At 34.2% G+C, this 23,126-nt stretch overlaps 2 protein-coding genes across 2 annotated transcripts in view; both read right to left on the bottom strand.

Annotated features, from left to right (window-relative positions):
- The window catches only part of LOC137406128 (baculoviral IAP repeat-containing protein 7-like), a 90,880-nt gene that overhangs the window by 34,289 nt on the left and 33,465 nt on the right, over positions 1-23,126 (bottom strand). The gene's annotated exons all lie outside the window — the stretch shown is intronic.
- On the bottom strand, positions 395-22,989 carry LOC137406129 (fibropellin-1-like). Its single transcript, XM_068092660.1, has 11 exons — positions 22,946-22,989; positions 21,336-21,485; positions 19,847-19,982; positions 19,331-19,458; positions 16,803-16,907; positions 15,614-15,757; positions 3,470-3,589; positions 2,475-2,579; positions 1,310-1,453; positions 677-893; positions 395-506 (listed from the first exon to the last, which is right to left on the bottom strand). The coding sequence occupies exons 2-11, from the start codon at positions 21,457-21,459 to the stop codon at positions 395-397; spliced, it is 1,335 nt and encodes a 444-aa protein (XP_067948761.1). The 5' UTR covers positions 21,460-21,485; positions 22,946-22,989.

Below are 23,126 nucleotides of genomic sequence, written 5' to 3'. Positions count from 1 at the left end.
AAAAACAGTTCGGATTAACAGTGTTGAGTTCGAGTTATCTATAGCAATTTATCATTACGTGGGAACGGACCAAAGGAAATGTTTGAATTAACCATGTGTTCGAGCTATCCGTGGACGAGTTATCCATGTTTGACTGTACATAGTTTTAGTTGCTAGAATTTTTAAAGCAGGTCAACCTCTTAGTTTGTACTTGAGACTTAAAAAGGACTTACAAATTGATCAAAGTATTTTAAATAGCCTGTTACAGTAAGTTTTAGACACACTAGATAATATCCTACTACATTTACTACTTAATTTAAAGTTAAACTTCACTGACTAGCTAGTAAATATGATATATTCTTATAGACTTTTTATATCAAATATTACCTTAACATATATGCATAATCTTCATTCCTCATAGTAGAAGACCAGAACTGGTTATAAGGAGAATAAAACTCTTTCTCACGTCATATGGATCAAAGTAGCGGCTGACAGGGTGAGGATACGAGCTGACAACAGAAGTCTCCCTGAAACGAGACACGAATAAAATTGAAAGTAAATCTAAAGAGATATTTAAGTTCTTTTACAGGACTACCTACTCAGGTTTATCTGTGACTCAGAATTGTAGCAAGTTATAATTTGATATCTCTAGAGATGACTTACTGCTAGATACCAACCAGAACATAAAACCACTTACTGTAGTTTATCTAGTGGTTTCATTCGGAGGAGAGAAACAAGGAGTAGAAACAACAGGATTATGACAGTTGGCAAAGCAGCATAGCCTATGATTTGTAGTTTAAGGCTCTGGTTTAAAGCTAGCCAGGTTCCACAATATTCCGAGTTTAACCTTTCCAAATGTTCAAGTGCTGACGGAGATTCAACAGTAGAAACATTGACTACTGCCAGGCTGAATGCTGAAAGTTAAAAGCAGAAACAAGTACAAAGTATGTCCCGGAGTTATAGTTTAGAAAAGAAAGATTTTGAGAGAAATTACATGTACATTGCACAATGCGCATGTGCAGGTGATGAAGTACAGGCATACCTAGTTAGTAGATCAATATTTATAGATAATACATACAAAGCTCTCACATTTACAGTATTTCTACAGTTTTTTATTAATTGTTTAGATATGCTTGTCACAGTGCAGCCCAACCAGGCAAATCCTACAGAATATACTCTAATATTGCCTTAACTAACTAGTGTTGGGTTTGTGAATTCTTAGAGAGTAAGTGTCAAATCAGCCTATATATTTGAAATAGATGCTGCATAGAATAGAATGAATTGTGCAGATGTAAAAATTGGCAGACTCATGTAGCTGCCAATAACTTACCTTTGATGTTACAGAGTTTTTCGACAAACTCTTCTGGACAAACACATTTGAAACCATTGACAATGTCTATACATGTAGCACCATTTTTGCAACGAAGATGCTGGCAGTCATCGGTGTCTATAGCACAAGTGTCCCCTTCGTAACCTGTTTAAATATTATTTTAAACAATTATGTACATAAACTATATAAGCTGGTTGAACGATGCAAAATTGTGACCAACATCAAAGTTGAGATGAAGAGGGACTAACCTACGCTGCCTACTAAGTTTTTCGTGTAGAAACTACTGAAAGTAATGGATGCTATTATGGCTTAGTAGTAGTAGTAGTAGTCAATCTCAAATGACAGCCGAGTAAGAAAGTTCAAATATGAACCATTTTGCTGGTCAACCAGTTTACAGCAATAACTGCATAGGCGTAACCGATCACCAAGTAGTTAACTGACATTACGCAAGCTGACCTATTGTTGTCCAGCTGACCTATTGTTGTTCAGCTGACCTATTGTTGTCCAGCTGATAGGTATCATTCTCTCAACTTTCCACATTTTTTATCTATGAATTTCAACTTCTTACTAGGCCAACTTGACTAGCAGAATATGGCAAAAAACAGTATAACAGGGACGTCATAATTCAGGGGTGGACTGTAACTGCATAGGTGTAAGCTATTGCTGTCTATCTTGACTTCTGTCATTCTTCCTACTTCTCACTAATCTCAACTTAACCAACAAAATATGAACCTGGGTGATTTACTGAAAATCATAATAAACAAACCAGATTGAAAAAGAACTCATGTTTTATAAATATGGCTACTTGGCAAAGAATTAATAACTGATGACTGAATTTTTTTTTGCATAATTTTTCAGTAACTAATGAGAATCACCAACGAGAGGGTGTAGAAAAAATTACAAGGAAAATCAGCCTCCTCATCAGCCTGTGATGGTTTGGGTATTAACCGAAATGTTTTAGTTCCTGAAGTTTTTATAATGTACTCATTACCACTATGACTAGTTTGTAGATACCTTGCTCTAAAACTTCTTATCTCTGTTGTAAAAAGTGGATGAAAGCATACTTGGCAGATGTGCTGGGATATCAAATAACTTCCTTAAAATCACAGTGATTGATCATCCATTCTGGCTGTAATGGTTACTTTTGCTAAGAAGTTATACTAACCAGGTTGACATTTGCACTTGAATTGCCCATCCATGCTGAAACACTGCCCAGAGTTGAGACAAGGATTGCTAGCGCAGTCATTTTGGTTCATGTCACAGAGTGTACCTGTTGGATGAAATATTCTATTACCATCTGCTATAAAGCTTGTGTAGACAGTAAACATCATCAGATGCACGCTAAGGCTTCTAACCTTGCTGTTATCATCATTATTTATAGTCAACTAACTACCTATTAACCCAATGACCTAATGACCCCATAACTCGACAACTCGAGGAACCTATGAGCCAATGACTCATGGTTCAATGAGCTGAACACAACTATGATATATGAACAATTTCGTGGAAACTTGAAAATTTTCCTTAGAAAAACAACTAAATTAAAAACACATGTTCAACTGACTGGTGGTTAAATGGGTTGATGTTGAAATAGCCTAGAACAGCAGTAGGAGCATCTCTCTCTACAAACCTGTGTAACCTTTGTCACAGTGACAAGAGAAGTTGAAAACACCTTCTGCTACACAGCTGCCTCGAAAGCAAGGGCTACTGTAGCAAGGATTGGGCTCTATCTCGCAATGACTTCCTCTGTAGCCTTCGTTGCATTCGCATACATGCCTACCTCTTCTGGGTAAACAGTCAAACATTCCTTGGCAGCCAGGCTCGGTACAAACACAGCGTATATCAGTGAGTCCTTCATGGCAGACAGTGAAAAATATTTTTTTAAATGTTGCTAGGGCACACTGAATGGATAGGCTAGTTGCCAAGGAATACTGATGGGACAGGCTAATGAAAATGTTTCAAAGATGATGAAAAGATTTTTCAGCCAAGAAGAACTAATATCAGTAAACGTTCCAAAGAATCTTGTTATATCTGACAATAAATGAGATGACATTCAGTTCAATGCAGATCAATATTTGCAAAGAATATTCAGTTATTAGTAACCAGCTGTTATAGGCCTCGAGGGTAAACACCTCAAGAATAAAGAACCAGTCATCTTACCCATTTCCATTGCAGGTGCTGCTGTCACAGGCCCAAACATCTCTATTACAAAGCTTTCCACCGTAGCCAGATGGTCATTTCCAAGGTCTAAACAGCTGCCCCCTTGTTTACACACAATGGCTGAAATGAATAATAAGGAAGTGAAAAGAAAACATCACCAAATGCGATTACTTTACATTGTGTTTGAACATAGAAAGTACGGTAATAAATATTGCTTAGTTTTCGAACGTAAGACCAATAATCTTTACTATAATAAGAGCTGTGCCAGTCCTTCGCCAAGCTGAGAGGTTATAAAAATCAAACACGGATACTTCGTTTAGCAGCCAGGCACACTAACAACTGCACCACTTTACCAACTTGCCCCTTTGAGAAATAATCAACCAGACAACTATTACACTCAACAAGCTCACCCAGTTCAGACTGCTAGCGTACTAATGATAAAAATAATAAAAACATTTTTATCGAATAGTCTAATTAGAAATAAGTCAGGTTGGTATAATATACTGAGTGTGCATTGTGGGAGGGGAATTTTTCTAGATGGGCTTTTGGCCCAAGCTGCCATCTGGCTTCTCCCAGAGTGGGTGCACCACCAGAGGCTGCTTCATGTGTGGGACACACATGAAGCAGCCTCTGGTATAGTATTATAGCATTACCTTTACACACACAAGCTCTTTTCAAATATTTCTGTTTTGCCAGTTAAGGCATGCTAAAAAGGTATGTTAACACTATGTTGTTCAGTGCAGTCTTATGTAAAATCACCAAATTTTTGGTCAGCTCTCTTGTGAATGGTTAAACTGTTTCTTTGGTCACAGCTCAAACACAGCTGCGGTTTCGATCAGTCTTTCTCATCTCTACTAGTAATATACCACTAAACCTAGTTTTTATATTTAATACAACTTCAATGCTTTTTGTCAGTTTGAGGTGAAAATTACGTCAGACTAAAACAAAAGAAATCTTGTGAATTTATGTGGATAAAAGACAAGTTACCATGTTTTATATTGAAACACTGGTAAAAGTATTCAACCGCTATTATAGTCAAAGATAATGTGTAGTTGGTGCTTGATATCGATAATAATTTGAAACAAATGTCATTTACATTTAATAAAGCAGCGTTGAGGAAATTTTCAGTAGTAAGTTGGTAACAAATGTGTAGTTTACAGCTTCTCTCTCTTGAAAGTAAAAGCTTTACAAAAATTACTTTTGATATTTCTGAAAAATTTACTAACACGCCGAGTTGGTCCAAAATTAGTCTTTGAAGATTAAAGTTTGACCATTGTGTTATTTGTGATAGAGCTGGTATGCCGTTCTCTAGTTTGAGATCCTAAGCTACATGCTTTAGGGCCAGCTTGATGAAGAGGATTTATATGCAGTCCAAGGGGCAACAATGAAAAAACCACATTTGTGAGATGTTTGTGAGACATTGACCAAAGAGATTAGATAAAGAAGTGGCTCTACTGAAAAAAATATATCAAATCACTTTCTCAACAGAAGATAGAGATTGATGATGACTGGTGAGCAAACAAAGCAAGCCTGAGGACAGAGGCTAGCGTTTCCAACTATTGTTTAATCTGTAGCAAGCCTCGATCTTCATAGCGAGTGTATCATTCTGATACAGCCATACCTTATGATATGAGTGTCTTTACATTTGAGCATAGCGAGATACGAGGAAAATCGCGAGCAAACTTTGCCTTGAAAAATGAAACAAATTTGAAATATGAACGTACGAGATGGTTCTCAATATGGCCAATAGGAGAGTATGAGAGGCCAATATGGCCAATATGAGAGTATGGGAGGTTGCTTATGAAAACAGCATCGCTCTTCTTAATCTACATCCCAATGCATAATTTTTTATAATGCATTTTCATGGATGCATTGAATGAACCTTATGCCACTAAATTGTTGTTTCCTAAACAACAACTATTTATTAAGACTTACATTGTATGAACATAATCTGACTCTGTCAAGTTCTGCATAACCTTCAATTAAATCAAAAACTAGTGTAAGTGTACTATGATGAAGGGTATATGATTGTAATCTGTACACTACATGCATAATACGTGACTCATCCAGTGCATGTGAGAATCTGGTAGTACCTCAAATAAGCTAGTTGAGATCACTATCTTACACTTCATGTTGAACAGCTATTTATACTAGCTACATCTTTCAGATCAATAAACACTCTTAGTTGTTCTACTTTCTATTTATCCAATTTGTAGCAGACTCACTTACAAACCTCTAATAATAAAGACAAAGGAAAGCTAACACTTAATAAAACTGCCATATACAAAGGAAGAGAGATTCACGTTACAATAACTATTAAAGCTAAAATAGACACCATGTAAGTCAGATTAATAAATTGAACTACATGTATGCTGATGAAATCTCCTGTCTACATTTGTTGGAAAGGTTTAATCAATCTTTATAGGAAACATCTTTGCTAAAAGGATTCAGTTATTCGCACAAATGGTATAATTAACAAAGTTTAGTTAACCCAGTGTTAACAAGAAGTTACATTGACTGCTGCAGTAGAAATTAGATGAGAATCTATTGATGATAATATTATCACATACTGTACTTACCATAAATTACGTGACTGTCTTACTTCAAGTTTGATGCACTACACTGTTTGCTACATGTGACTATCAGGGCTGTATATAGTGTGTGCTGGAGGAGCCTAGATATGGAGTCTCATCTTTTATATAGCTCCTCCCACTTAGCAGTTACATTGCTTTCTATACTATTCCTGTTGCTATGCACTCACATGCAGGGTAACCAATCAAGAGACAAACAAAGACTTTTATTGAGGGGAATGAGTAATTTTAATACTTTGTACTGTCTAATAGCAGAGACAAATCAGGTCACTGATACAAATTCTCCACAGATATTACTATTGACAAGGTGCTATTAAATACCACAAATAGGACAGTACTTTATTATGCTGCCAGCGGCCAGAGTTACCTTTTTTAGCAGCCTTGAGATTTGCAGATCAATAAAACATTTTAACATAGTTATTTATTATGCTGCCAGCAGCCAGAGTTATCTTGTTTAGCTACCTTGAAATTTGCAGAACTATAATACATAAGCACCTAAAATCTACATAAGATCTACAAAGCATTATAGATACAATATTAGTTGAGACAGTTGCCTACTTTCACACTTCAACAAGTTTAATTATGATACTAATTATTAATACGGATGGGTTAAAAGTACTAGTATAATACACTGTATTAATAGTTAAAAGAGGTTCAACTTGGGAGTTATTCTATCAGAAATACCAAGAAGACTGAAGAAAGAAAACAAGGCAAAGACAAATTTCAGGCTTCCATGACTAATTTTTAGTTTCATAAATTACTCATGGAAACTCAAAAATTATTTTTGAGTTTCCATGAGTAATAGGTATTCTTGAAGTTGTCATAAAAACAATAACCATGCTTATAATAAAAGTAAGACTAGACATTTGTGATAAATGGAGACGTTGATAATGAAATTAAAATTAAATTTGGTCACGACATTTGCACAAAGTAGCAACATTAAAGCTTTAATTATCACCGCAGTACCTATTCACTCCTCTGTAGCTATCATAGATAAAGGATTAATGACAAACCAGTTCTTTCAATTTAATGACGCCTGAATAATTTTTTTCTCACAATTCTGATTTGCATTTGTGTTATTGTTCTTAATCTCATCCCAATTTATAACTCTATTTTTATTAAAACTAACACACTCACATGACTGTCCAGGTGTTGACAATAGATAGATGGCTAATGCATGATTTTAAGTATTATTAAGTTCTATATAACCTGCTAACCAAAAAACATAATAGAATGCTAGCATAAAACCAAAAGACACTTGACCTAGCTTAGGTAAAAATCTGTTACAGAGTATACTACAGTAATCCTCACAAGTTGTCCATATAACGGTTGCCTAGTTTCCTACTATGTAGTAGCAGTACGAGTGATGCTGAAACTTTATATCTGAAGTCTTCCTTACTTTTCTGCAATTACCACTTACAACAAATTCTATCACTTTGCAGGTTGTAACAAAACTTTAAATGTTTAGAGGAGTCAATGGTAACAAAGTGTTTACTCAATAGTAATATCAAGATTAATTATTTATCTAACTAAACATTTGGATTAGAGGTTTCGTTGGATTTTATCAGGATATGTTTTAAAAACTAATTTATTGAATAAATATCAACTTCAATGAAGCCTCCTTTAGTTTTACTAATAAGTTGCTCAATTGAATGTACAAAGTGATTAGAGAAAAACAGCAATATACCATTTGATATCATACACTACCTTGCTGATGGTTGACATCTAATAAAGGTATTCAACAGTTGAATAATATCATATATTTAATCCGTTCTTTGTTTTCTTTAAACTATGTTTGTAATATTGATCACCAGTTCTGGTTTAAACCTCTAATTAGCAAGAAATACCTTGCGATGTTTATATTATAAACATATCGTTGTTCAACTCTTTTGTCTAGTATGATTAGTTGTTGATCTTCTGATGCTTACAAAACGAAAGGAGTTACGTGCGCAGTTTTTTTAGTGCCTTGTCTTTTTAAAATTGATCTTAAAAGCATTTTGACATTGAAGTAGTGAGTTTTATTTAACTTCATGCAATGTTTTATGCATCTTGTTTATGCAACCATAAGAATGATTTGTGGCTTGCTGTCCTTGAATACTACATGTTGACAATAATTTACTTGTGGAGATCTGACAAATCTCTAAAGTCAGAAACTTTTCATGAACTACGTACAACCCAAGTCATACCAATTGTGAATAAAATAATAAACAAATCATGGGACCAACTCGGCTTACAAATTCCTATTCGATTTTTCATTGTAGCAGGATATGGACAAAGCTGCAAGCTTTCAGACTCCTATGAATTGAAACCTGTAGCGTTGGTCACAGGTGAGCTTAAATTAGCTTAAATAATTAAAATGAAATAATAATAATAATTATTATTAATAATATAATTAATAATAATAATTAGGCTGAAATTAAATTAGCTTAAATATGAGCATATTTAAGCTAAGAATTATTGAAGAAAAGATAATGTAAGCAGAGCTGTTTAAACCTCAAACAGATATGCACCTAACCAACTATGTATTGATGGTTGATTTATTAATTACCTGTTTGTTTTTATTCACTCTACGTTAAAATACCCATATCATTACATTAGCATTATTTTGTCAACTTGGTAACAGTTTTTAGTTTTAAAATACTTTTCTGCTCAACTAGTCGAGTCTGTAAATCCTTGAATTGCTGAGTTTAGTTGCATACTTTAATAATAGAAGTGTTGAGGCAATTGCAATCTTTATTTGTATCTGTCTAAAAAATCTTAATTGAAACAATTGAGTCAACCTAAAAGGGAGTTGTGCACTCACATCATGAGAGCACAATTACACCGATGCTATAATTATGAAAGTTGTCTTCTTTGTATTATTAGCAAAAGTAGACAACTACACCATGAGGCAAGGTTTAAGTCCCTATAAAGCTTGTTTTTTCCTTGATCTCTCTCAGTGAATCAACATGTTTGTGAGTTCCATTTCTAGAGCTAGTAGAGAACTGATATACAATCCTTCATGTCATTTCTAGAGTCTGTGATACAATCACATACAAAGTAATGGTCTTATTTATCTAAGAATAATTTTGTTGGCCTTCTCATTTTTACTGTATTTGCAATAATTTTTAACTTTATTTGTTTGAATTTTTTTCAACAGCATGAATTGATTGAAAATATAAAGCAGAAAATTTAAGTGACGTGGAAGAATACAGTGGACTAAGTTGAAAAGTTTCACTAAAAGGGATTCTCACATAGTACTCTGTGAATTATAGTTATTTAAGAGAGAGAATAACCTGTTGGTTTGCTGTCAGAGACTCAACTAACCTTGTAGCGGCTGACAACATTCAAATATGTCACCGAAGCACTTAATTAAATGGCAGACACTAGTTTTAAAAGAAGAAGCAACTAAAGCCAGGTTTTTACTTTACTACAACCTTAATGTACCTTAATGTTAAATTTACTAATAATATACATCTGAAAATGGAGTTCGATGACAAATTGTCTCTAATTATAATATAATTTTGCCGATTTCTTTTTTGCCAATTTTAAAGATAACTCTGACATTTTGGACCTTTATAATGAACACTTTGGTATTCCAACTGATGTCAAAAGCAGTGAAAGGAAAGGGAATTACGATAATATTTTCCTAACAATTCTTACAATATTTAATTATAAGAATAATTATTCGATTTTATAAGATTATTATCAGGTTTAATTATAAGAATAATTATTTGGATTCTCAAGATCAAAGTATATAGTGACCGATGGTGTGCAATATATGTTACTGTTTTTATTTTTCTAAAGATTTCATTGATGATTTGGCTGTCCCCGATATCGCGACACTGCCAAGCCGTTTTTAATACCTAACAAATTAAGTAGTACATTTTTTTTATAAATATACAGCTATTTCTATGACAACCAACTAAAATATGTTTAAAATTTTAAATTCAGCATAATTTTGGATATAAATACAGAAATCTAGATGAATATCACAACTTCTTGATATTGGTTGCTATGACGTTTTGAAATGTAAACAAAATTGTGCATTGGTTTTCGTTTCTCAAACTTTAACACCAGTTTTTTCAGAACTATGTTTTCTCACTAATGGTAAATGTGCATTCAGTTTATTGACCATAAAATCTGCTGTAATTAAGCTAGAATCAAAATTTTGCATAATAACTGTGAGAGTTTTCTCCTTCTGCTAATGTAGATAACTCCAAATCTTACAATCCCGACTTAACTATGGTTTCTGTCATCATGACCCATATTAACGGTCAATGGTTTTGTGTGATAAATCTTGCTTAACACAAACCATTTGTACGCTAATAATGACGACAATCACATAATGATAATATTTTGCACTTACTGTTGGCCTACACTACTGCTAGTATACAAGCAAAATAAGCAATTATACAAACATTTTAGGTGAACTATATCTTGGGAACAGTAAGAGAAGCTTTCAAAATACTTAAAATATTTTAGTTATATTAGTATTTAAAAGAGAATAAATAAAATTTGAGAAGTTCTTTAAATAGTTTGAGAAAGTACCGGATGAGACCAGCTAAATAGAGCTGATACGCAACCTGGATAGAACTGATGTACACATTACAGATCTACTATATAAACGTACATGACTTGCACATAAAAGTATTATTAATTTTTATGACATTGAAGCTTTACTTTTATAGAATTAATCTGTGTCAAACCCTTTATATATATTAACAATTCCTACCTTGTTATTGCGTCTGTCTGTAAGTCCACATAAATGTGATGTGTTTCTACATTTTATAGATGATTTAGTGCAAACTTCACACACTTATGCTCCAAGCCTTCCGCTAAATTGCTAAAATATATGGTTTCAAAGCTCCGTTTAGTTCTTAAAAAATGGCCCCTTAATCAAATCCTGCTGACTCCCTGATTAAAAAGGAAATAATGCCGAGCATCTGCCGAGGTTTACTGCTATTTATAAGCTTATATTTATTCTTATGCTATGTTTATAGGAAGGTTCTGTGTCACGCTGCTTATATCAACAAAAACTCTGTCAAATTTACTATCTTTTATCAGTGCCATTAGCTTACTTAAAGGGAGTATAGCAGACTTATCTACCTCATCCTATGCTCTTCTACAGGCTGAGGTTTAAGTGCTAAGTTAAACATTGCTAAGATGAACCATATCTTTTAACTGCCACGTTTTAGAGAACTGATATGTAATGGTTGCTGACTCACCTTGACACTCACTTACGTATAAACTGAACAACCGACTAGATACATACATGTACATCAGAGTTACTGCTGTTTTAAATATTAACACATCTTACGTGCTTACATATTTATCAGCTAGTTTAAGCTATTAATCAATATTAATTCGCTTTTACCATTTAGAAAAATATTGCTAAAGTACTATCCCTGTCTCTTGCTTGGCTACAAATGAAACTATTGTTTAGTGTGACTGTACTCTGGCAGAAATTACCAGTATTAATCGGTATTAACTTTAATTAACGACTATTAATTAGATGATGGCTCACGAACAAACTCAGTCGAAGAACTGTTAGTATATACTGAATACAGTTGCTATAAGGTAACCGTTTTGCTTGTCATAGACTATAGACAGTAACTATATTACTTAAAAAGTCTCTAACTATGGCTTTGTTATGATGCTTTGACATGCATGTATTGCATGAATATTATGCTAATAAATAATTGTGCTTTTTAGACAAACTGTTTATGAAGATCTGCATTGCATGAACCTAATCTGACTCTGTCGTGTTTCCTCATATCCTCCAATCAAGCTAAAAGCTGATATAGTAATCTACTATCTACTATGATGAAGGATATATGATAGTAATCTGTACACTACATGTATAATATGTCACATACCCAGTACATCTGAGAATCTGGTAGTACCTCAAATAGGCTATTTGAGATTACGATCTTACACCTCATGTTGAACAGGTATATATACTAGCTACATCTTTCAGATTAATAAACATCTTACACCTCATGTTGAACAGGTATATAGACTAGCTACATATTTCAGATTAATAACCATCTTACAACTCATGTTGAACAGGTATATAGACTAGCTACATCTTTCAGGTCAATAAATATTTTACACCTCATGTTAAACAGTTATATATCCTAGCTACATCTTTCAGATCAGTAACCATCTTACACCTTTGTTGAACAGTTATGTATCTTAGCTACATATTTCAGATCAATAAACATCTTCCAATTCATATTGAACAGATATATATATATATACTAGCTACATCTTTCAGATCAATAAACACTCCTAGTTGTCCTACTTCCTATTTATCCAATTTGTAGCAGACTCACTTATAAACCTCCAGGTATAAAGACAAAGGAAAGCTAGCACTTAATAAAACTTCCATGTTCAAAGGAAGAGAGATTGACTTTATAATAATTATTAAAGCTGAAACAGACACCATGCAAGCCAGATTAATAAATGGAGCTACATGTATGCTGATAATTGTTTCTTTTTATAATTGTTGGAGAGGTTTAGCCAAATTTTGTAAGAAACAATTTTCCTACAAGGATTCAGTAACTCAGGGAACAAGTATGAATGAAAATGCCTGGGTAACTCGTGTTAAAAGAAAATTACATTGACTGATATAGCAAATATTGGTTGAAAATCTTTTAGAGATGATACACACACATACAGCAGAATATGTACCAGTTTTAGTTTAAAGTTGATTCATTAAGGTGTTTGTTACACATTATCAGTCAGACTAGAATGACAGACATGAAGCTTCATCTAATCCTTCTTTCATGAACATCACATTGCTATTCATGTTGATATAAAATTAATAATATTTTAGTGAAAATATTACTTCATACTTACTGTATATGATGTAACTGTCTTATTTCAAGTTTGAGGTACTACACTGTTTGCTACATGTGACTTACACGGCTGTCTATGATATGTGCTGAGATTATCTTGATATAGAGTCTTACCTTATGTTTTACTTCTCCCATTTAGCATACAATGCTAATTATGCTATTCCTGTTGCTATGTACTTACCCTAAACAAGTGGAGAGGCATACAATACACAGACTGATACAGTAGATATTACTCGATAACCCTTTAGTGATAATATTACTGCATACTTACTATTTATTACAGGATACTCTCGGTCGATGTCCTATATTGTTTGTTACATGTGACTGGCAGGGCTCTATATAGTGTGAGCTGGTAGAACCTGGATATATAGTCTTATATTTTATATAGCTCCTCCCACTTTGAAGTTACAATGCTCACTCACTCGTACTATTCCTGTTGCTATACACTTACACGTAGCTTAAACAAGTAAAAGAATAAGGCAAGATCAAGGAAAGAGAATAAGGCAAAAAAGAAATTTGAGTTTCCATGACTAATAGGTCCCTTAAAGTTACCTTAACAACAACATTAACTATGCTTATAATAAAAGTAAGACTAGACATTAGTGATGAATAGAGACTTTGATAATGAAATTAAAAATTAAATTTAGCCACAAACTTTGCACAAAGTAACAACATTAAAGCTTTAATTATCATTGTAGTATCTATTCACTCTCATGGCGAAATAATTAATGACAAACCAGTTCTTTCACTTTAATGAAGCCTGAATAATCTTTTTTCTTAATTTTGATTTGCATTTGTGTTATTGTTCTTAATCTACATCCCAATGCATAACTCCACGTTTATTAAAGCTTAGTCACTCACATGACTATTTAGGTGTTGACAATAATTAGATAGCACTTGTTTGATCTTTTCAGTGTTTTATCATAATCCTATCTATATATTAAAGTGCAACTTCAGCATATATTATTACTTCTGTCATCTGTTTATCCGTCTAAACTGCTATCACTGTTATCACAAACTGTCAAAGGTGTAGTCAATTTAACCAACTATTTAAGGGAGCGTTACAAAATATATTGGTAAAAATCATTGACAACAGAAAGTATATGGACAAATAACAGCTTATAAATTACAGTACAACACACATGTAAAAAATCGCATAATCAATAAAGGGTCAGAGGTGGAAAACAATGCATGATCGCTTAACTGGCATAAGTAGAGTTTGTTGCAAAATATCTGGAGTCACGTAGTTTCAATGGGCTCTTTCTATCATGTAACCTGAAATTCATTTCATGTAATAAATGCATAAGCTTATAAACAAACGAGTAATAAAAATATATAAATGTAATTTTATAATACCATAAGGAATTCTTTAGTCACAATGCATGCATCCAGTACGATCTTGTTAATCATACAGCAAGCCTTTAGGGAAAAGTAAAGTTTACAATTTGTGTATAAATTAGGTATGATATTTTGTATGGTAAGCGTTTTTGTTTCTACAACTGCAAGAACTAAACATGATCAAATATAGAGAGATACATAATTTAAGTTGCTAGAAGTTTTATAGCAGTTCAACCTTTTAGTTTGTACTTGAGACTTAAAATGACTTGCAAATTGATCAAAGTATTTTAAACAGCCTGTTACAGTAAGTTATAGATGCGCTAGATAACTTTCTACTACACTAGTCAATTTAAAGTTAAGATTCACCGACTAGCTAGTAAATATGATATATTCTTATAGACTTTATATAAAATACTACCTTAAAATAGATGCATAATCTTCATTTCTCATAGTAAAAGACAAAAACTGCTTATATGGAAAATAAAACTCTCTTCTCACATCATATGGATCAAAATAGCTGCTGACAGGATGAAGATACAAGCTGACGACAGAAATATCCCTGAAATTAAATATGAATAAAATTGGAAACAAACCTAAAAAAATAATTAAATTTTGAAAATGAAAGTTTTCAGTTTTTTTTACAGAACTGCTTACTCAGGTTCATCTGTGACTCAAGATTGTAATAGGTTATAATTTTATATATCTCAAGAGAGGACTTGAAGCTAAAATACTAACAGCAACATACTAGCACTTACTGTAGTTTATCTAGTAATTTCATTTGACGGAGAAAAACTAGGAGTAGAAACATCATGATTATGACAGCAGGCAAAGCAGCATAACCTATGATCTGTAGTTTAAAGCTCTGGTTTAAATCTAGCCATGCTCCACAATATTCTAAATTTAGCCTCTCCATCTGTTTAAGTGCTGACCAAAGATCCAATAGTAGAAACATTGACTACTGCCAAACTGGACGCTGAAAGTTAAAAGCAAAAACAAGTATAAATTATGTCCCGGAGTTATAGTTTAGAAAAGAAATATTTTGAGAGAAATTACATGTACATTGCACAATGCGCATGTACAGGTGATGAAGTACAGGCATATCTAGTTAGTAGATCAATATTTATAGATAATACATACAAAGCTCTCACATTTACAGTATTTCTACAGTTTTTTTATTAATTGTTTAGATATGCTTGTCACAGTGCAGCCCAACCAGGCAAATCCTACAGAACTTACTCTAATATAGCATTACCTAGTGTTGGGTTTGTGAATTCTTAGAGAGTAAGTGTCACATTAGCCTCTATATTTGAAATAGATTCTAAATTGTGCAGGTGTAAAAATTAGCAGACTCCATGTAGCTGCCAATAACTTACCTTTGATGTTACAGAGTTTTCCGACAAACTCTTCTGGACAAACACATTTGAAACCATTGACAATATCTTTACATGTAGCACCATTTTTGCAACGAAGATGCTGGCAGTCATCAATGTCTATAGCACAAGTCTCTCCTTCATAACCTGTTTAAATATTATTTTAAACAATTATGTACATAGACTATATAAGCTGGTTGAACGATGCAAAATTGTGACCAACATCAAAGTTGAGATGAAGAGGGACTAACCTACGCTGCCTACTAAGTTTTTCGTGTAGAAACTACTGAAAGTAATGGATGCTATTATGGCTTAGTAGTAGTAGTAGTAGTCAATCATCAAAAGTGAGATGAACAGGGACTAACCTACGATGCTAAGTTGTTTGTGTAAAAATTACTGAAAGTAATGGATGCTATGGATGCGTATGGTTCAAATATGAACCATACGCTAGCCAACCAGTTTACAGCAATAACTGCATATGCGTAACCAATCACCAAGTTGTGAACTGACATTACGCAGGCTGACCTATTGTTGTCCAGCCTGACTGGTGTCATTCTCTACGAATTTCATCTTCTTACTAGGTCAACTTGACTAACAGAATATGGCAAAAAACAGTAAAACAGGGACGTCATAATTCAGAGGTGCACTGTAACTGCATATGTGTAAGCTATTGCTGTCTATCCTGACTTCTGTCATTCTTCCTACTTTTTACTAATTCAACTTAAACAACAGAATATGCATCTGTGCGATTCACCGAAAATCATAATAAAAAACCAGATTGAAAAAGAACTCACGTTTTATAAATATGGCTACTTGGCAAAGAATTAATAACTGATGACTAAAATATTTGTTGCATTATTTTTCAGGAACTAATGAGGATTACCAATGCAACTAAAAGGGTGTAGAGAAAATAACAAATGTGAAGAAAAACCAGCGACCTCATCAGTCTGTAATGGTTTGCATATTAACCGAAATGTTTTAGTTCCTGAAGTTTTTTGGTATGCTCATTACTATTATGAGATTGACTAGGTTGCAGATACTTTTGCTCTAAAACGTTTGATCTCCATGGCAACAAGTGAGTGTGAGTATACTTGGCAGTTGTGCTGGGATATCAAATAATTTCCTTAAAGACCCACTGAGTGATCGTACACTCTGGCTGTAATGGTTACTTTTACTAAGAAGTTATACTAACCAAGATGACATTTGCACTTGAATTTCCCATCCATGTTGAAACGCTGCCCTGAGTTGAAACAAGGATTGCTGGCGCAGTCATTCTGGTTCATGTCACAGAGTGTACCTGTTGGAAGAAATATCTCATTACCAAGTGCTTTAAAGATGTAGTTGCGTCAAAATTTAAGTTGATCTTAAAAGAAAGAATTTTTTTTTCTCTATCAGTTGATATGTTGTTTGTTGTGTTACGCGATCGCATTGCCAAGATATTTGAAGATTAAAACCGAAAAAATCTGATCGCCGTAAAAACGCTCAGGCCACAAAAACGTGCCCAGCCTCGCCAAAAATGATGTCACGCGTTTGGCAACCTGTCTCTATCTCTCGTATTCACATCGGCTATTTGCGATAAAAGTCTAGTCTAACGCGGCTCTATTGGCATATATCTTATTTTGTATTTGCTCATGTTGGCTAGAATAAAATTTTAAATCCTGCTACAGATGCATTATTATGAATGTTTCAAAGGCCTCAAATAAAGAAAATTGAAAATTTGTTCTACTCACTTTCTCCAAATGTTGTGTAAACATTTGGGTACCGACTACCAATTCTACCGGTCTACGGTAATTCTGTCAAGTCACTTTATGTAGAACGCGGTCTTTGTATCAGCAGTTCTGCAGCTACCCATGCAAACGATATACAGCCTCCCATAAGCCCCGCCCACATTATGTCGCCTATTACCTACGTACTAGTTTCTTACTAGTAGCAATGATATACAGCTGTACACATTGCTGTGTATCATTGCTAGTAGTATTCTTACCGAATACAAAAAAGGGAAATAAGCAAGTCACCTCTTTGAAAAGAATATAGACAGGGATAGAGTTTTAAGGATGAGAAGTCTGCTGCAAACTGGATTTGAACTCACATTCTCCAGTTCTGCGGACACCCATATACCATATCCGATTCACTACAATATTCTGCAAATCATGTTTTGCATTATCTTCAACAATATTATTTTATTATATAATTTTTACAAGCAAAAATATTTTCATCTCGGCATAAAGCTTTTATTAAAAATATTCATCAAGTCGTGGCCACTCACATAGTATTAGCTGATACAATAAGACAAATTCATCTACTGCAACAAACTCAAACAAAACATCATCCAGCACGCATTCAAGTCTGGCTTTCTCCTTTATGGCAGTTTCCACACTGACAAAGCTTCTTCGGCTGGTGGGACGACATAAACATTCTGTAATCAGTAAAACAAGTAAATGTAAACAAAGTAGATGCAATAAATATGTCATTCATAGATATGTCATTCTAAAGCGTATCTATTGACAGCTTTCAAATTGGGAGTTGAATAGATTGCGAGTGTAATTTTAAAAACGAATAAACATTTAATAAAGGCCCAAGTACGCCGAGCCAACGATTCGAAGCTTTGGTTCTGGAAATTAAAGATTTGCAATGATCAATCGATTTTACCCACTTCCTACGAGTGAAAATAATTTGTAATCATGACTCTAATTTACCAAAGAAAATTCGAAAAAAATATTATAGCTAGGTAAAACGGCAGATAAGCTATGAAACGATGATTGGAGATAGCAAAAAATTATCATTTTATTAATTAGTATATGTATTTATGACTATAAAAAAATATTACATTTACTAAAGTATAGAAGACTCTAAGTTAATTTACCTCTATTCTGTCTTCTTCTGCAGCAAAACGCTGCTGACGCCTGTCAGCTTTGGCCATAGGCTGTCTACTCTAATATTTTACTTAAAGTTGCTCAGAAAACTCTGAGTAGCGGTCGCTCGAACTTGAAGCCATTTTAAAACTATGTATAACTTAGTAATTGTTGAAACGCATTGAATCAGTAACGAGGGGAATGAATTCTCTATGATGAGAATCTTCGAGATCACAGACAACGCGTTTTACGAGTGATAGCATTTATTACGGCCTATATAAAAATTTCGCACGCATGATTGGCTAACGAATCGACCTCATATTTATCGCTCGTGGTTTCGTTTCAGATAACAAGCTTGTGACGTCACGAAATGGGCACCCGCTGGAACGTGAGCTTTTTAAAAGAGGGCCTCATTCAAACGCATATATCTCTGGACAGGGTTGGTCTACAAAGACAAAAATGGCATCAAATTGTAGCTGATGTTTTAGCCTTTTATGGGTCCTAATTTCATTTTTGACGCAACTACATCTTTAAAACTTGTGTAAATAGCAGACACCATCAGGTGAATGTTAAGGCTTCCAACCTTGTTGCTATCATCATTATTTATGGTCAACTAACTACCTGCTAACCCGATGACCTAATGACCCGCCCAACTAATAACTAAATGACTCGACAACTTGATGACCTATGAGCCAATGACTCATAGTTCAATGAGCTGAACACAACTATGATTATAAAAAATTTTGTGGAAACTTGGAAAAATTTTACTAGAAAACAACAATTAGAAACACATGCTCAACTGACTAGTGGTTAAATGGGCTGATGTTGGAATAACTTAGAACAGCAGTGGAAGCGTCTCTCTACAGACCTGTGTAACCTTTGTCACAGAAACAAGGGAAGTTGAAGACACTTCCCGCTACACAGCTACCTCGAAAGCAAGGGTTACTGTAGCAAGGATAGGGTTCTATCTCGCAATGACTCTCTCTGTAGCCTTTGCTGCATTCATACATGCCTATCTCTTCTAGGCAAACAGTCGAATATTCCTTGGCAGCCAGGTTCGGTACAAACACAGCTTATATCAGTGAGTCCTTCATGGCAGACACTGAAAGATTTTTTTTAAAGTTTCCAAGGAACACTGAAGGGATAGGCTAGTTATCAAGGGACACTGATGGGACAGGCTAATGAAAATGTTTTAAAGATGATGAAAAGATTTTTCAGCCAAGAGGAACTGATGTCAGTAAAGGTGCCAAAGAGTTTTGTTATATCTGGCCATAAATAAGATGATATTCAGTTCAATATTTGCAAATAATATTCAGTTATTAGTAACCAGCTGTTATAGGCCTCGAGGGTAAACCCTTTAAGAATAAAGAACCAGTCATCTTACCCATTTCCATTGCAGGTGCTGCTGCCGCAGGCCCAAACATCTTTATCACAAAGCTTTCCACCATAGCCAGATGGACATTGGCACTCAAAATCATTTACAAGATCTAAACAGCTGCCCCCTTTTTTACACACAATGGCTGAAATGAATAATAAGAAAGTGAAAAGAAAACATAAACAAATGCAATTACTTTACATTGTGTTTAAACATGGAAAGTACGGTAACAGACATTGCTCAGTTTTCAAATGCAAGAACAATCTTTACTATAATAGGAGCTGTGTATGTCCGTTCCCATACTAAAAGGTTATAAAAATCAAACCTGGATATTTTGGTTAGAAGCCAGGCACACTAACAACTGCACCACTTTACCAACTTGCCCCTTTGAGAAATAATTATGCAGACAACTATTACACTCAACAAACTCTCCCAGTCCAGCAGACGGCTAGCGTACTAAAGATAATACTAAAAATACCAGGTTGGTATAATACACTGAGTGTGCATTGTAAGAAGGGCATTTTTTTAGAGGAGCTCCTGGCCATTTAGAAAGCCATATGGCCATAAAAAGCCATTGGCAGCTCTTTACCCGAGCTGCCAATGGCTTTTCCCAGAGTGGGTGCATCACTAGTAGCCCGCTTCATGTGCAGGACACTTTTTAAAGCAGTTTTGTAGACTGCTGTATGTCCTTGTTCACAGTTGTAACCAAAGAACTAAATTGCTGGGGAGTTGGAAATGCAGGTATCATATAGACGTAAGATTGTTATGATGGAACAAATCATTCCACACTAGTTAACGTTAACAATACAAATAGCTCTATATCATTCATGCAGCTCATTTTAAATGTTTTCGCTTTGTCAGTTGAGGCATGCTAAAAACGTTTGTTAACACTACGTTGTTCGGCGGAGTCTTATGTAAAATTACCAAAGTTCTGGTCAGTTTTTTTTGTGATTGCTAAACTGCTTATTTGGCCACAGCTCAAACACAGCTGCGGTTTCGACCAGTCACTTGATGCATAAACATTCTCATTTCTACTAATAATATATTCCTAAACTTGGCTTTCGAATTTAATAAAACATCAATGCTTTTTGCCAAATTTGTAAGTGAAAATTATATCAAACAACCATTATTACAGACAACTAGACAAAATTTTATCAGAGCAAAAGAAATCTTAAATGTAAGGGGATGTGGGACAAGTTACCACGCTTCATATTGAAGCACTGGTAAAAATATTCAAATCGCTATAGTCAAAGCTGATGTGTAATTGGTACTTGGCATTGTGAACAATAAAAAGTTGGAATCAGCGTGTCGGATTTACCTAGGAAAACGATAAAAGCTGTGCGCGGCAGTTATTGTTTAAAGTCTGTGGCTGCAATGGTAGAAAAACTTCTGGTAGTCTTATCTAAGTGCACTAAGAAGAAACGCTGAAGTTAGCTTCATTGTGTTGCTCAGCTAAGTGATTTGTAACAGAGCAAGACGAAGCTTGCCATGAGAGTACCTTCACAGTCATCTATGTCTGTTCCACATGTCAGCCCTTCATAACCAGCTGAACATAGGCACACAAAAGGTCCAAGGTCATCAACACATGTTGAACTGTGTAAGCAAGGATTAGGGTCACACATGTTCAATTTAGTGTGACAGCCAGCACCTAAAATTAACGTTGGAAAATTATATGTTATCACAAATGCAATGTATAGAGACATGCAGGATTTAACAATTAAACAAAAGAAACAAGACCTTCGTAGTAGAATATTGTAGTAGAATATTCTAACTGCATGAGATCAATAATTTAAAGTTCTGGAAACTTTGCTTATTTATACCACCTACTGTTACTAATACTTTAGTGAAGTTGAATCAACTTTAGCTGATTCAACTGAACTGATACGAAAAATAAAGTTGAGCTTGTGATACGAATAACTGATAAAACTTTGGATAAGTCTGAAACTGACACGGCTAATGTAAATATTGCTCGCCATGTCACGCCCAATTTAGATTTCAGAGCTGCCTGCTAAGGGTTTATTTTACACATGAGTAGTTTATTTAGTTTTTTTACCAATGATCTTGAGTCAGTTTTGTTTTTAAGCTCTTTAACTTAAACACAAAATTGAATACAATACTTAAACATAAAATAGACAAACAATAATATGCTAAACACTCATTGCGAGGTGAACCATTACTTTTTCTATTTTAACTCAATAAACAAACTGAGAAAACCGTGCAAGTACTCTCTGATAATAGTAAAATACATTAATATTATAGTAATATATAATGAAGTGTATAATGTATAATAAAAAAGAGTACCTGAAATCATTTAACAACCACTATTAACTTAAAAAACCAAGTAACTATCGAGTTGAAGATAGTTCAACTTTGCTTAAAATACTAATACGGTTGTTAAAAGGCTAAAAAAGAAGCAAGGATAAATTCGCGGTCTTGAAAATAGAACGAGAAAGGATTGAATTCTTGGATGAGTCAACACATACAAAAGTACACCAAAAATAAGGCTGTTGATTTCCCTCTTATCAGCGCATAAACACAAGAGAGCTGTGCATAACCAACGTTTCATTGATCTTACAGGTTTAGCTGATGTCATCACGCAAACAGCCGGCCCAAATCAGTAGCAACAACAAATGACTCAGTATCATATGCCCACAAATTGTCAGACATATTATTCTGTAAGGTTACAGTTTTATCTAATGCACCACTAAGTCAATATTATTTTGTGGTTGGGTTTTGTCCATGAGCAATATCATTGGAACAAAATCAATATTCAAAACTGTTTATTTGATTTTGTGGATAGCTGTTGATGGATATTTTTATTGACCTTAAAATCTATAGAAATTTTATTTATCAAACTTATTGGTGTGATGGGCATTGATAGCTATATTCTTATTAAGCTTTAAATCTATAAATAATTTCTTCCAATTTTCTATTAACAGTGACTTATTGAGAATTCACAGAGTGATAGAGCGAATATCGATAGATTATGACTAGACAATGCTGAAATCAAAATCAAAGTATAGCATATAGCTATCATACTAGCAACTCACATTAATTAGGATTTGAATTGGTTTCTTTGAGACTATTTTATCATAAAACTTAGCTCACCTGTCCACCCTTCCTCGCAGACACAACTATAACTGTTATGTAGATCATAGCAGATTCCATGGCCACAATCCACCAAATTACAGTTGTTAATATTGGTTTGACATGAGCTGCCGGTGAACCCTTCTTGGCAGATACACTGATAGCCAGCATTAGAGTTGATACATGTCGAGTTATAAGTGCA

Source organism: Watersipora subatra, chromosome 10 (genome assembly GCF_963576615.1).
Source record: "Watersipora subatra chromosome 10, tzWatSuba1.1, whole genome shotgun sequence".
Lineage (NCBI taxonomy): Eukaryota > Metazoa > Bryozoa > Gymnolaemata > Cheilostomatida > Watersiporidae > Watersipora > Watersipora subatra.
This window is presented reverse-complemented; position numbering and strand designations above follow the sequence as displayed.

What these genes read in the sequence shown, in the direction of transcription:
- LOC137406129 (XM_068092660.1), bottom strand. Translation starts at nt 21,459, where the DNA reads ATGTGTGACCCTAATCCTTGCTTACACAGTTCAACATGTGTTGATGAC. An exon ending in CTGTGACAAAGGTTACACAG is followed by an intron (nt 16,908 to 19,330) that starts GTCTGTAGAGAG and finishes TTCTTCCAACAG; the next exon opens with GTACACTCTGTGACATGAAC. An exon ending in AAAACTCTGTAACATCAAAG is followed by an intron (nt 3,590 to 15,613) that starts GTAAGTTATTGG and finishes TATTCATTTCAG; the next exon opens with CCATTGTGTGTAAACAAGGG.